Here is a 13,981-nt window from a genome sequence, read left to right as displayed (position 1 = left end):
GCCATGCCCTGGGTGCCATGGGAAGGGAGAAGTTCAAGGAGGGCAGAATTGACAATGGTGCGAAACACCTGAGAACCAAGATGGCGCCATGCCCTGGGTGCCATGGAAAGGGAGAAGTTCAAGGAGGGCAGAATTGACAATGGTGTGAAACGCCACCAGTGGCCATGGAGAAGATGCTGTTGGCTTTGGCAATTAGGAGACCCCTGTGGTGCCCTGAGGGCAGTTTCACTGGAGAGGTGTGGGCGGTCAAAAACCAGCAATGATTCCCATCCGCCAAGCCCTTCAGATCTCGTTTCTTTTTCATGTAATCCTCCCAACCACTTTAGGAGGTAAGTATTTGACCCATTTTGTGGATGAGGAAACTGAGGTTTAGAGCCATTCAGGACTCCGGTCTGGGTCACAAGGCTAGTACATGTGGCGGTAAGTTTTTAAAGGATTCTGAAATGTGAACCTGCCATCTGGACGTTGCAGAGAAGGTTAAGGGTGTAGACTGTTCCACTGTGCTGAGGCCTCCAGCAGAAGCAGCTCATGGCATCTGTCTCTGGTGCCTGTGTTTGGGTGAAGTCTTGGGTCCCCTGTCCCCCACTGGGGTTGCCCAGTCTCCCTGTCTCCTCTGTCTAGACCTGGACTGTCAACCTCAGTCTGAAGAGATGGACCATTGGCCCTGTTGGGGACCAAGTGGCACAGTGGGGGTGATGGAGAGCCCGGGTACCAACCTTCTTCTGGGCAGTTTTGCCATCTTAGTGCATACACACACATACACGCACATATATATAACACACGTACACATACACAAATACTTGAATATATATACACACATATATGTACACCTGTACTCACAAATATATGTATATACACACATATACTAACACACCTATACACATATATATACATATTATACACACAAATATGTGTATATATACACATACACAAATTTACACACACACATCACATTAATATATACATGATGGCGTTTCTCTGTGCTCTTTAGTAGATATGCCAGTTTTCCTGTGTATAGGAGTGACAATAGCCCAAGGTAGACAAGGGAGCCTCGGGCTCTCCACTGCTGATGGGGGGCTGTGACTGCCACTGGGGTTTGTGGACCCAATTTGTTCAGAAGAGGGAAAGTAGCTGAACCAGGGACGAAGAACTAGCACTTCCCCTTCCACTGCCCAGCGTGAGGTCAAAAGGGGCTGAAAACCTCCTTCGGGGTGAGCGGCGTGGGGAAGAGGCCTCCAGTCTGCCGGGCAGCTGCAAAAACGGTGCGCAGACCAACAGGTTTTCCGTCTCAGACTCAGCTGACCTGTCACTGTTGTGCCAGATCTCTAGCAGCAAACATTTGTAAGCACAACGTGACTCGGATTTTCAGAAACAGGCCTGTCAGCAATCTTGTTGATCAAACCATTGTCAGATAAGCACCCAGCAGTCACCTAGCAAGCCATGTCCCCCTTTTCCCCACTCCCCCATGATCATTTAAATGACATCAGGCTGCGGTTCTGCAAGGTTCCCAGTGTCCTTGGGGTTGGGGCTATGACTTACTTATTGTACATCTATCTTGTGCCAGGCCCTGGGCTGGTACTTGGGACACAGGGACAATGCTTGTGGTTCTTCAACAAGAACCTGTGAGCCTACAGGGGCAAGGGGTGTTGCCCAAGGTAGACCTGGGGGGGTGTGAAAGAGGGGAAGGGTGGGTGATGTGGAGGGTTGGAGGGTGTGCAGAGCACGGCCGGCGTGTGGAGGCACTTGGCAGCCAGCAGAGAGGGCAGACGCTGGAAAAGCCGTGGCGCTCCACAGAGGAGCCGGCCAGAGCCGTGGGACGGGGGGCACATCGAGAAGAGAGAGGCTGGGAGAGCTGGCTCAGCCCAAAGGCTTGGCACTGGGCTGAACACGTGGTCAGGGTCCCCAGAAACTGCGTTGGCCCAAAGCAGGGCTAGTAACTTTCCTCCATGGAGGCTTGGGCCGGGGATGGGCAGTTTGGATCCAAGTCTGGGCTGACCACTGTGGAAATGGGAACCGGAGAGTGGTTACCATGGAAACAGACTCACTGTGTTCTTTTGCTTGTGAAATGCAGTCGGAGGCGAGTGTGCAGCCCCTCCTCCCCCTCAGGTCAAGGCTGCCATTTAATTAAGCACTTTGGTGTTGATGCTCTGACAACAGAGCCCTGGCTTCCCAGACACCACGGGGACTGCTGAGAAATGCTCTGGAGTTAAAGGGCTGCTCCCCCACACTCCGAGTCTGCACCCGCCGCCTGTGGCTGTGCACTTTGCACCTTAGAAGGGAGGAACTGCCCTCTCTTGCCCCAGTCTCGTTTCCTGTGCGCAGTGGCCACCTGGCAGCCCCGCCCTGTGTCAGGAGCTTGAGGTTGAAGGTTCCACCCTGACAGCTAGGTGGGTTTTGTAGCTTTCACATTTAATCACCATGGTCACCTGATAGGGGAGGCGTGAAATCACCCCTTTTTGGAAGGATCCCAAATGTCTATCAACTGATGGACTGATAAGCGAAATGTGGTCTCTCCATACAATGGAGTACTGTCCGGCCATAAAAAAGAGTGAAGTGGTGACCTATACACGCAGCAGCAGGGATGAACCTTGGCGATGTGGCACTGAGTGAAAGAAGCCAGACCCCAGAGGCCACAGAGCGTATGAGTCCATTTCAATGAAATGTCCAGCACAGGCCAATCCATAGAGACAGAAAGTGGACGAGTGGTTGCCAGGGCCTGTCCTCACTTCGCACATCCAGTTGGTCACCAGGCCCTGTTGATTCACCTGCGCAGTGGCCCTGAGATCATCCTTCCTTCCATCCCTGCTGCCTTGTCACCTACTGACCCCCAGAGGGCCATGGCCTGGTGGGGCAGCTCCCTGGAGAAAGGGGGCTAAGCACACACACCTAAGGTGTCCAGGCCCTTGGCTCTGGCCTCACTGTGTTGTGACTCTGGCCACATCACTTGGCCCCTGAGCCTCCAGCCCTTATCTATGAAGGTGATTTGGATGTTGATGATGAAAGTGATCATGGCGTCTCTACCTCATCTACCTCCCAGCATTGTTACAAAGACCAAATGAGATGAAACAGAAGCATGTTTTGTAAACTGAAAAGTGCTGTGCCAGTGTGAGTGTTTCCTTTAAGAAACACGTGTGAGATGATCAGTTTCCTTTAAGAAGTAAGTGTAGTGGAGTCCCTGAACCTGGACCTCACTGAGGATCACGTGTTCATGGTCTGCTGAGAGCTGTGTGTTCCTTAGCTCCCCAGGACAGATGGATGATCCATTAGACAGCGCGGCTTCTTGTCAAAGGCAAACTTGCTGGTTGCCCTTCCGGTTTTGAGATAATCACCAGGAAGTGAACTTGTCAGCTCCAGGCCCATGTCTCCTTTAGACAGGTGGTTTGTGGCCTTGGGTCTTGGTACTAACTTATGTACTTTGTGTGGGACTCTGCAGGGAGGTACTTAGATTCTAGGAAGAAACGCAGATTGATTTTTTTTTTTTACCTCAAAGTGTGATCTTTTGACCAGTAGCATCAGCATCACTGGGGAGCATCTTAGAAGCGTAAACCCCAGGCCTGTTTAATCAGAAGCTCCATTTAGGAAGATTCCCCCAGTGATGCAAATCCACGCAATGTTTGAGATGCAAACGTATCACTCTACGATGTCATTGGGTGCCTGGGAAACCCTCACACCTGCAACTAAATGCCCTGAGAGAGCATCAGTTCGTGCAAGTGGCTAACACAAGGTGAATGACTCCAAACCAGTGGCATCCCTATGTGCCAGCAACCACCAGTTAGGAATTGTAATGAGATCCTGGTGATAATGGCAATTAAAATATGAACTGGTTGTGAAGTAAGCTGAATAAGGATATGTGGTCCCCTCAAGAGGCACAGAACTTTGTTGGAAAACACAAAAGGGGTCCCGATTAAATGGGGACACCAATGGTTTAGAGCAGAGGTTCTCAACTGGGGGTGTTCTGCCCCCTTTGGGGGACATCTGCAATGTATGGAGGCATTTTTGTTTGTCATAACTGGTGGGTCCAGGTGAGGGGTGCTGCTCAGCACCCTGCAATTTACAGGACAGTCCCTACCAGAGAGAATGATCTGGCCCCAGATGCCAATTGAGCTGATATTGAACTATTTTGGTTTATCCTAGTGGAGTACACATGCACTCACATGTCACACGCACGCACATGCAATGCACACACACATGTGCACACACTGTTATGTTATGTTATGTTATGTTATGTTATGTTATGTTATGTTATGTTATTTGAGACAGGGTCTCACTTGGTCACCCAGGCTGGAGTACAGTGGCATGATCTCTACTCAACTGCAGTCTCAACCTCCTGGGCTCAAGTGATCCTTCCACCTCAGCCTCCCTGGTAGCTGGGACTACAGGTGCCCGCCACCGTGCCCAGCTAATTTTTTGGTATTTTAATTTTTTTTTTAGAGAGGGGGTTTCGCCATGTTGCCCAGGCTGGTCTCAAGCTTTTAGGCTGAAGTGATCCTCCCACCTTGGCCTCCCAAACTGCTGGGATTACAGTGGTGAGCCACCACACCCGGCCAATACACACATCACTTTAAAAATTCAAGAATATCAGGCCGGTTGCAGTGGCTCATGCCTGTAATCCCAGCACTTTGAGAGGCCGAGGTGGGTGAATCATGAGGTCAGGAGATCGAGATCATCCTGGCTAACACGGTGAAATCCTGTCTCTACTAAAAATGCAAAAAATTAGCTGGGTGTGGTGGCGGGCCCCTGTAGCTCCAGCTACTCAGGAGGCTGAGGCAGGAGAATGGTGTGAACCCCAGAGGCAGAGCTTGCAGTGAGCAGAGATTGCACCACTGCACTCCAGCCTGGGTGGCAGAGAGAGATTCTGTCTCAAAAAAAAAAAAAAAAATTTAAGACTATCAGATGATATTTTGGTAACAGAGCAGTGGAGGATGGGAGAACTTAGCATAGTGGATTGTGAAACAGATTTTAAAGTCATGATAATAAAAACAGTGTGGCATTGAAATAAAACTTAATGTGGATCAATGGAACAAAATAGCTCTCAAAGCCATTTTAATAAAAATGACTGTATAAGATAGAACAAGCCTAACACAGCCAATGGAAAGGTGTTCAGAATTCATTGTTGACCTAATTGCCTAGTCATAAGTGAAATATCCCTGGAGCCATATCCCAGGCCAAATTTAGAGCCCCTTTCCTTGTTTGCTCTTCATACCCACCCACATTGCCCCAGGGTGGTTCCTGTCTCTCTACAGTGTAGAGTCTGATTCCAAGTAGGACTGCAAAGATCGAGGCAAAAAGAGTTGATGAATTTCTGGTCTACAAAGAGGATGAATTTCTGGTCCCTATTAATAAGATCCACAGTTTGAGCCTTTTTAAATTTTCATTTTTAAATTTTTTTTGGCTGGGCCCTGGCACTGCTGGCGGCGCCCACATCTGTGCAATGGGCCCACCCAGAATTTGAGCCTTGATTGTAGGAAGGCTGTAGGCATTGCAGCCAGAGAGGCCTGGATTTAAATCCCAGCATGACCTTGAATTCCCTCACAACCTTTAAAGCGTCATGTGACTTCTCTGAACCTCCATTTCCCATCTGTGAAATGGGCATGAAGCCTGCAGCGCTGTTGCCAGGATTCAGGAGAGAGTGCCAAGGGCAGGGGATGAGTGCTTCCCCCCTGCCCTCTGCACATGGCGCTCCCAGGGAACGGCACCAGGTTCCTGCTGTGCTGCTCCAGGTGCACTCACGGCTCTTGGCCTCCTCGGGGTCACGACGTTGGGATGTTTTAACGGAGCACCATGTTCTCTTTTCGCTCTTGGCCACAGATGACGTCCGGTTGTTTGCCTTCGTGCGCTTCACCACCGGGGATGCCATGAGCAAGAGGTCCAAGTTCGCCCTCATCACGTGGATCGGTGAGAATGTCAGCGGGCTGCAGCGTGCCAAAACCGGGACGGACAAGACCCTGGTGAAGGAGGTTGTACAGGTACTGAGTTCCTCCAGGGTCTGGAGGTCACCGCTCACCAAGGGTTACCATCCTGCAAGGAGGGAGAGGGCTGGGTTGGACTCCTGGGTCCGTAGCTTAGCTGTGACTTGGGACAAGCCATGCTGTGTCTCTGCACCTGTAAAGCCATTGGTGAAATGTCACCAGAATTGTTTCAGGATGCGCGCTAGGAGGAGGTGACTGTGTTTGCAGTTCCACCTATCCCGTAACAGAAGCATAGCAGCTGGGTGCCTGCCTCCGTGGGTAGGGCAGGTTGCTTCTGGAGAAGGGGACTGGTGGGGGTACCAGAAGAGCGACCACTACCCTGTGGTGTCCTGGCTGGCTGTCGGTGATGGTGACAAGGATCCCGTGGGAGAATCCATGTGTGCCCTCTCTGAACAGTGCCTACTGTAAGTCTCTTCCATTCTGACATTTTCAATGTCAGAAACTTCCAACGTTGTTCACTTGGGATATGGGTTACGGTCATGTTGAGAAAAGAACATCTGAACTCCAAAAAGGTAATCCTGGGGTAGGGTAGAGGAGGGAGAAAGGTCTTTCCCTACTAAAGGGATCTCCATTTTGCAAAAGGATTTCTCACAACCCATGAACTAGGGAATCTCTCCCTCTTACCACCCCTTTAAACTGTTGTTCAGGTGAGCAGAAATAGTGTGTTACACATCCCTTCAGCAGCTTGTCTGTTACAGAGGGCGGGGGGTACCACTGCCCGTCCTCCACCGTGCACATTGTTTTAAAGATTCAAAGCAGTGTAATTGGTCCATGATAAAACAAACGTTTAAAAAGAATAGACTCAGCTGGGTGCGGCGGCTCACGCCTGTAAATCACAGCACTTTGGAAGACTGAGGCGGGAGGATTTCTTGGCTAAGGAGTCTGAGACCAACGTGGGCAACATAGTGAGACCCCATCTCTACAAAACATAAGAAAATAAAATGCGCCAGGCATGGTGGCACATGCTCATAGTCCCAGCTTCTTGGGAGGCTGAGGCGGGAGGTTCGCTAGAACCCAGGAGGTCAAGGCTGCAGTGAGCCACGATCGCACCACTGCACCCCAGCCTGGGCAACAGAGCGAGATCCTGTCTCAAAATCAATAAATAAAAATAAAAATAATAGTCTAATGATGGAAGTGGGTGATAGCTAAAGACACAGGGTTTCTTTTTGAGATGATGAAAATGCTCTAAAATTGACTATCGTGGTGGTTGCACGTATCTGTGAATATACCAAACATCACCAATTGTCAAAAACAAAAACAGCCTGGGCACAGTGACTCACACCTGCCATCTCAGCACTTTGGGAGGCCGAGGTGGGAGGATTGCCTGTGTCCAAGAGTTCAAGACCAGCCTGGGCAACATAGTATTAATATTACTCCATCTCTACAAAAGAATAAAAAATTAGCCAGGTGTGGTGGTGCATACTGGTAGTCCCAGCTACTTGGGAGGCTGAGGTGGGAGGATCACTTGAGCCTAGGAGGTCGAGGCTGCAATGAGCTGAGATCTTGCCGATGCACTCAGCCTGAGTGTGGTGAGACTGAGACCCTGTTGTAAAAAGAAAAACAACAACAAAATAGGCTATCTGCAATGCACTATCTTGAATTGGACCTTAGAACAGAAAAGCCGTGGAAATATGAATCAAGTCAGGAGTTTAATTAATTGTAATGTACCAATGTTGACTTTTTCACTGTGACAGATGTACCGTAGTAATGTAAGATGTTAACATTGGGGAAATATGTATGTGTGTGTGTTAAGGAAGGTAATATAGAAACTCGGTACTACTTCTTGCAACTTTTCTGTAAATCCTCTTCTAAATAAAAAAAAAAATTTTTTTTTAAGAGAGACGGGTCTCACTATATTGCCCAGGCTGGCCTCAAACTCCTGGGCTCAAGAGTTCCTACATCTCGTCCTCCAAAAGTGCTTGGATTATAGCCCACCACGCCCAGTCCAAAATAAAACTTTTATTTAAAAAATAACAATATGGCCAGTGCCATGGCTCATGCCTGTAATCTCAGCACTTTGGGAGGCCAAGGCGGGTGGATTACCTAAGGTCAGGAGTTCGAGACCAGCCTGGCCAACATGGCAAAACCCTGTCTCTACTAAAAATACAGAAATTAGCCAGGCGTGGTGGTGGGTACCTGTAATCCCATCTACTCAGGAGGCTGAGGCAGGAGAATCTCTTGAAACCAGGAGGCAGAAGTTGCAGTGAGCCGAGATCCAGCCACTGTACTCCAGCCTGGGGGACAGAGCGAGTCTCCAAAAATAAATAAATAAAAATAAAAAATAATGATAGGACATAATAGAGTCATGTGGTCCCCCGTCAGCTCCCGCTTTTGGACGTCCCTCCTGGCCAGTCTCCGGACGGGCTCGCCTCCTGCCTTTCAGCTTTGCTGTGGTCCCAGCCTACAGGTCACACTCTCTTCTGCAGCTATTTTTTTTAAGGCTAATGTAATTTCATAAATGATATGGCTGCACCGCCTCTGTAATTCATGGTTTTCTGGTAGCAGAGTGTCCTGGTTCACAAGCGTACTGTCATGTACTAAATGTTCCCCTGTTCTTGGTCTCTTAAGTTGCTTCCAATTTTTATTTTTATAAACAATGTTCCATCCAACATTTTAATACATGCGGCTCCTTTCTTCTGTTGAATTATTCTTTTAGAATACAATCTTGGCAGGTGGGGTTCTGGAGTTAAGAGGCAAGATCATCATTTTTAAAAGGTATGGGTGTCAGATTGGCTTTGAGCAGTGCTAGCACTGTGCCTGGGACCGAGGAAATGCTGACAAAGGCCGTTTGTTTCACATGCTAGTCAGCGTTCCTGGTTGACACTGCTGTCTGCACCCTGTCTGGCCCTGGAGCCCTTGTTTTGGAAAACCACTTACTCAACCCTACAGGCTGTTTTTCTCCAGGCCAGTTGGGTTTTAATGGTTAACCAGCTTCCAGGGGTCTTCTGAGGGGCAGCAAGATGGAAAATGGAAAAGAAGACCTGTTCTGTGGCCAAAGGTCTGCTGAATTCTGCCCGCCGTGTTTGGCCCACTCTTGGACGTGGCCAGGAGGAAAGGGAGCAGAGGGAGGGGGCGTTCGCCAGGATGTGTGCACAGGACACCACATTGCAGATCTTGCGATTCTCTTTTGTCTTCCCATTTAAAAAATTGTGGTAAAATACAGGCCAGGCGTGGTGGGTCATGCCTGTAATCCCAGCACCTTGGGAGACCAAGACGGGTGGATCACCTGAGGTCAGGAGTTTGAGACCAGCCTGGCCAACATGCCAACACAATGAAACCCCGTCTATACTAAAAATACCAAAAAATTAGCCAGGCGTGGTGGCGTGTGGTCTGTAGTCCCAGCTACACGGGAGGCTGAGGCAGGAGAATTGCTTGAATCCAGGAGATCACGTCAGGAGATTGAGCTGAGATCACAGCAAGACTCTAAAATAAATAAATAAATAATAATAAATTGTAAAATACAATAACATAAAGTTTACCATGTTAGCCATTTTAAATTACAATTCAGCAGCATTAAACAGAGTCACAATGTTGTGTAGCCATCACCGCTGTCTAGTTCCAGAACTTTCTCATCACCCCCAAAGGAAACCTCATACCCACTAAGGCAGTCTGCAGAGTTTCTTTCCGCTCTAGAACTCTTTTTCAGTTTGGGTAGGTGCGCCGGTAACTGAGGGGGATTGGAGGAAATTAATTCCCTGGTGGGAACCTTTAGGCGGGAGTGGTGGTGATAATTTATATGTTTGCAAGCTCGAGTAAGTTGAAGCACAAAGAGGAATTGCTTGGCTCTTGGTAGCGGGAAGTGCAAGGGTTTTGGCTTTAGGTGTGGCTAGATCGAGGGCTCACGCAGTATTTTCATCTCATCTCTCAGTTCTGTTTTTCTCTGCGGTTGGCGTCAGGCAGCCTCTGCACAGCCAAAGAAATGGTCCATGCTATGGTGGTCCCTCTGGGTCAGGATCCCAGAAGAGAGAGGCCGCTTTCCTCAGTGTCAATCAGTCTCTTCAGAGGACCCTGATTGGCCCAGCTTGGGTCACATGCACACCTCTTTGGGCAGGGAGGCGGGGTTTCGTGATGGGCAGCTCCAACGTAATCCCAGTTGTTAAAGAAAGGCATGCTGGTGAGTGAAGAAGCGCAGATGTGCGCTGCAGTGGGGGAGCTGGAATACTGTCCTGAACTACAGGTGCAGGCTCATATTTTGACCATTATCATTTGCATTTTCCACCTCTCCACTTAAAAATGTTAATTATCTGAAGCTGCTACAAGACCTTGTGTTTATGCTGCAGTTGCAAATAGAGCCATTTAGGTTACAAAGGGTCCATTCTGCTGGTATCAGGCTATCTTTCCACAGCCGCTAAAGCCATGCAGAGACTGGCATGCCCATCAGCTTCCCCTCTGCTTCATGGGGTTCAGAGCAGATGTTCTCTAAGGAACCTTCCAGATGGGCCCATTCTGGATGCCATGTCTTGGGGACCAGGTCACTTCCCCGGCTGCCTTTTTGCCATCATTTCCATGTGAAGAAGAAGTAGATTGGCTTTTAGTTTAAGATTACTGTATTAATAAACTCTTGACTTTGATTGTAATAAAGTAATGCACATACATTCTTGTGCTTTGTGTGAAACATGGAGGGTGTAAATTAATTGCATGGTCATTGATGTGGAGGGACTGGAATCCAGGGGGGCGTTTTTTTTTTTTTGTTTTTGTTTTTGTTTTTTTGGAGACGGAATCTCAGTCACCCAGTCTGGAGTGCAGTGGCACAATCTCAGCTCACTGCAGCCTCTGCCTCCCATGCTTAAGCAATTCTCATGCTTCAGCCTCTTGAGAAGCTGGGGATTACAGGTGTATGCCACCACGCCCAGCTAATTTAGAGGAGGGATCTGCATGTCACTAACCACCTGCCTGACCATGGGCAAGTCTCTCCCTCCCTGGGCCTCAGTGTCCTCATTTGTAAAATGAAGAATTGGATGAGTTGACTTGCTGTGTCATATTCTATTTTGGGGTATTCTGGAAATTTTTCTTTTCTTTTGTTTTAATGGAGTAATTTGTTTATGAAGGCATTCTACCTTTATATGAACCTTATTTTACTTTGCCAAGGGGGAAGGTGTAGTACAGTGGACTTTGGAGCCAGGTGGCGTGGGTTCAAATTTCAGCTCCATCACTTACTGTGTGACCTTGGGCACATGGCTTACCCTCTCTGGGCTCAGTCACCTGATGTGTAAAATAAAGGTAATATAGTGCCTGCCTTGTAGGGTTGTGGTGGGGATTAAATGAGCAAATATAGGGAAAGTGCTTAGAACAGTATCTTAATTTCTGGGACCCGAAAGTAGTAGCTGTTATTTCCAGTTTTCCGTTTAGACAACCCCGTGATGCACAGTTTGGGCAGGAAATGTTTCTACACTGTAGATTATTTCCTTAGGAGATGCTAGATACAGATGCCGAGCTCCAGGGCATGAATCTTGTTGTTCACCAATATTGCCAGTTGTCTTACAAATGGCTTGGGCCAAAGTCACAGCCATCAGCCACACAGGAAGGCTCTGGCCTCACCCGCACTTGCCAGCGCTAACCTCAAAAAGTTCATACTTCACCTGTGGCCAGCACACAGGTGCATCAGCATATGGGGAAACTGAGGCCCACAGCAGTGACAGGACCTGCTCTAAACCCACAGCTAATGAATGACAGAGCTGGGGCTAGAGCCTGGAAGAATTAGGAGTGAAGTTCGACTCTGATCCTCTTTGGTCTGTATTCAGAGCCTGAGAAACTGAGAGGCGTCTGTGGCTGGGGGAAAACAAGACAAAACAAGACAAATGCCAGCAAGGCCACGGGGCAGCAGGGGCTGCCAGGCAAGCTGGGCGGGGCGATTGCGACGCCCAGACTCGCGTCCGGGGAATGCGCTGAACGCACAGCACGCACGGCTGGCTGGCCACAGCTGTTGTCTGCCACACAGAAGTACCCGGCTGGTGCCCAGGACAGAACCTCGGTCCCATTGTTCTCATGTCTCTGCAGGATTGTGGGGACAATGCAGTGACCGCTGGTAGTGACCTACGATGTGCCAGGGCCAGGCTTTCTTGATTTAGAGCCACACTTGGTCAATGCTGCATCATGCTTGTCTTGCAGAATGGGTTCATTCACTTGATCCTTTTATTTATTCTTTAACATAATATGAACATTCACGGAGCCAGGAATCCAGAGGGCGTGCAGCTCAACTGTCAGGGTCAGGAACAGAGGACATCAGAGGGTGCTGCCTCTGAGCAGAAGTGGAAGTGGGAAGGACGACGTGCCAGGGATGGTGTGAACTAGCTAATTGGAGTCTATTCTGATGGCTTCTAAGCCCCAGGAGTAACCAGGCTTAGTGACTCACACCTGTAATACCAACACTTTGGGAGACCAAGGCAGGAGGATTGCTTGAGCCCATGAGTTGGAGACCAGCCTGGTCAACATAGTGGGACCTTGTCTGTACTAAAAATAAAAAAAAAAACTAGCTGGCGCGTGGTGTTGCATGCCTGTAGTCCCAGCTACTCAGGAGTCTGAGGTGGGAGGATCACTTGAGCCCAGGAGTTGGAGGCTGCAGTGAGCTGTGTTCATGCCATTGCACTCCAGCCTGGGGGACAGAGGAAAGCCCTGTCTCAAAAATAAGTAAATAAATAAATAAAAATAAACGCTAGGGGCAGGATCGGCTTAATTTCTGGGACCAGATTTACCCACCCCTCCCCTCTGAGGGCCTCTTTTGGGTACCAATGTGGCAATAATATGAATAACAGTGGTTTTATTGTGGCCCTACTATGTGCCTGACACTCTTTGAAGGACTTTCCGTGTATTAAGTCATTTGTCCTTCACGAGGCCAGGTCTGCCACTTTTCCTGTTTTATAGATGAGGAGCTTGGGATCCGAGGAAGCTGAGTAACTTGTTCAAGGTCCGGGTGCTTGGACATGGCAAAGCTATGCCTGGAATCCAGGCTGTGGGCTGAGAGCCCCGACATGGCCACTTCACCACACTGAACGTTTCCCAAGCCATCTGGCACCAGGGAAGAGGTTCGAAGGCCATAAGCAGGGCTGGACACTCCTTTTGCAGACTCCTGTTGCCCATGCAATTAGTTCTCAAATTTTCTGATTCTCAGTTTTCCTTGATGGTGGAATCTTTAAACTGGAAAGTGAACTTTGTTGGTCTGTGCCTACTTTAAAAAAATGCGGCTGTGTAAAATGGAGAAAGCTATGGCATGTAGGGAGTGAGGCTCAAGTTGATATTCTGGCTCCATCAGCTCACAGGCGTGGGACTTTGGGCAGGTATTTATCACTAGAATTTCTGTGTTTTCACTTAGGAAAAAGAGAATGTAAAATGTCACAGAGTGGTTGGAAGGATTAAAGAAAAGCAGTGGGTATGTAAAGGGCTTCTCCATTTTGATGCCCGGTGAACTATTTATCCGTCAAAACCCTGATTTCTTACCCCATTCTCCTACCAGCCTCAATCAGAATTAATTGTGTCTGCATCTGTATCTACTATGGTCTAGATAGTATTATAATTAAGGAATTATAATTAAGTAACTAACAAGGAGATAATCTCCTAGAAGGCAGAAGTCATGGCTGCTTTGTGAATCGTACTCCTAGTGCTGGAAGATTACTGTGTGCTTGCACATAACAAAGGCTAAGAAATGCAGAAATGAGGCCGGGCGCCATGGCTTATGCCTGTAATCCCAGTACTTTTTGAGGCTGGAGCAGGTGGATTGCTTGAGCTCAGGAGCTTGAAACTAGCCTGGGCAACATAGTGAGACTGCATCTCTGTTTTAAAATAATGTTTAAAAATTAAGAAATGGGCTGGGCATAGTGGCTCATGCCTGTAATCCCAGCACTTTGGGAAGCCGAGATGGGTGGATCACTTGAGGTGAGGCGTTCGTGACTAACCTGGCCAACACAGTAAAACCCCGTCTCTACTAAAAATACAAAAATTAGCTGGGTGTGGTGGCATGTGCCTGTAATGCCAACTACCAGCTACTCAGGAGGCTGAGGCATGAGAATTGCTTGAAC

General features: G+C 48.6%; 1 protein-coding gene across 1 annotated transcript in view; it reads left to right on the top strand.

The window, feature by feature from the left end:
* COTL1 (coactosin like F-actin binding protein 1) overlaps nt 1–13,981 on the top strand; it is a 53,796-nt gene that overhangs the window by 22,293 nt on the left and 17,522 nt on the right. Inside the window, exon 3 of the mRNA XM_023226890.1 lies at nt 5,809–5,966. Coding sequence (XP_023082658.1) covers nt 5,809–5,966 — 158 coding nt within the window. The remainder of the gene's footprint in view (nt 1–5,808; nt 5,967–13,981) is intronic.

The sequence above is a fragment of the Piliocolobus tephrosceles genome, chromosome 17, assembly GCF_002776525.5.
Source record: "Piliocolobus tephrosceles isolate RC106 chromosome 17, ASM277652v3, whole genome shotgun sequence".
Classification (NCBI taxonomy): Eukaryota; Metazoa; Chordata; class Mammalia; order Primates; family Cercopithecidae; genus Piliocolobus; species Piliocolobus tephrosceles.
This window is presented reverse-complemented; position numbering and strand designations above follow the sequence as displayed.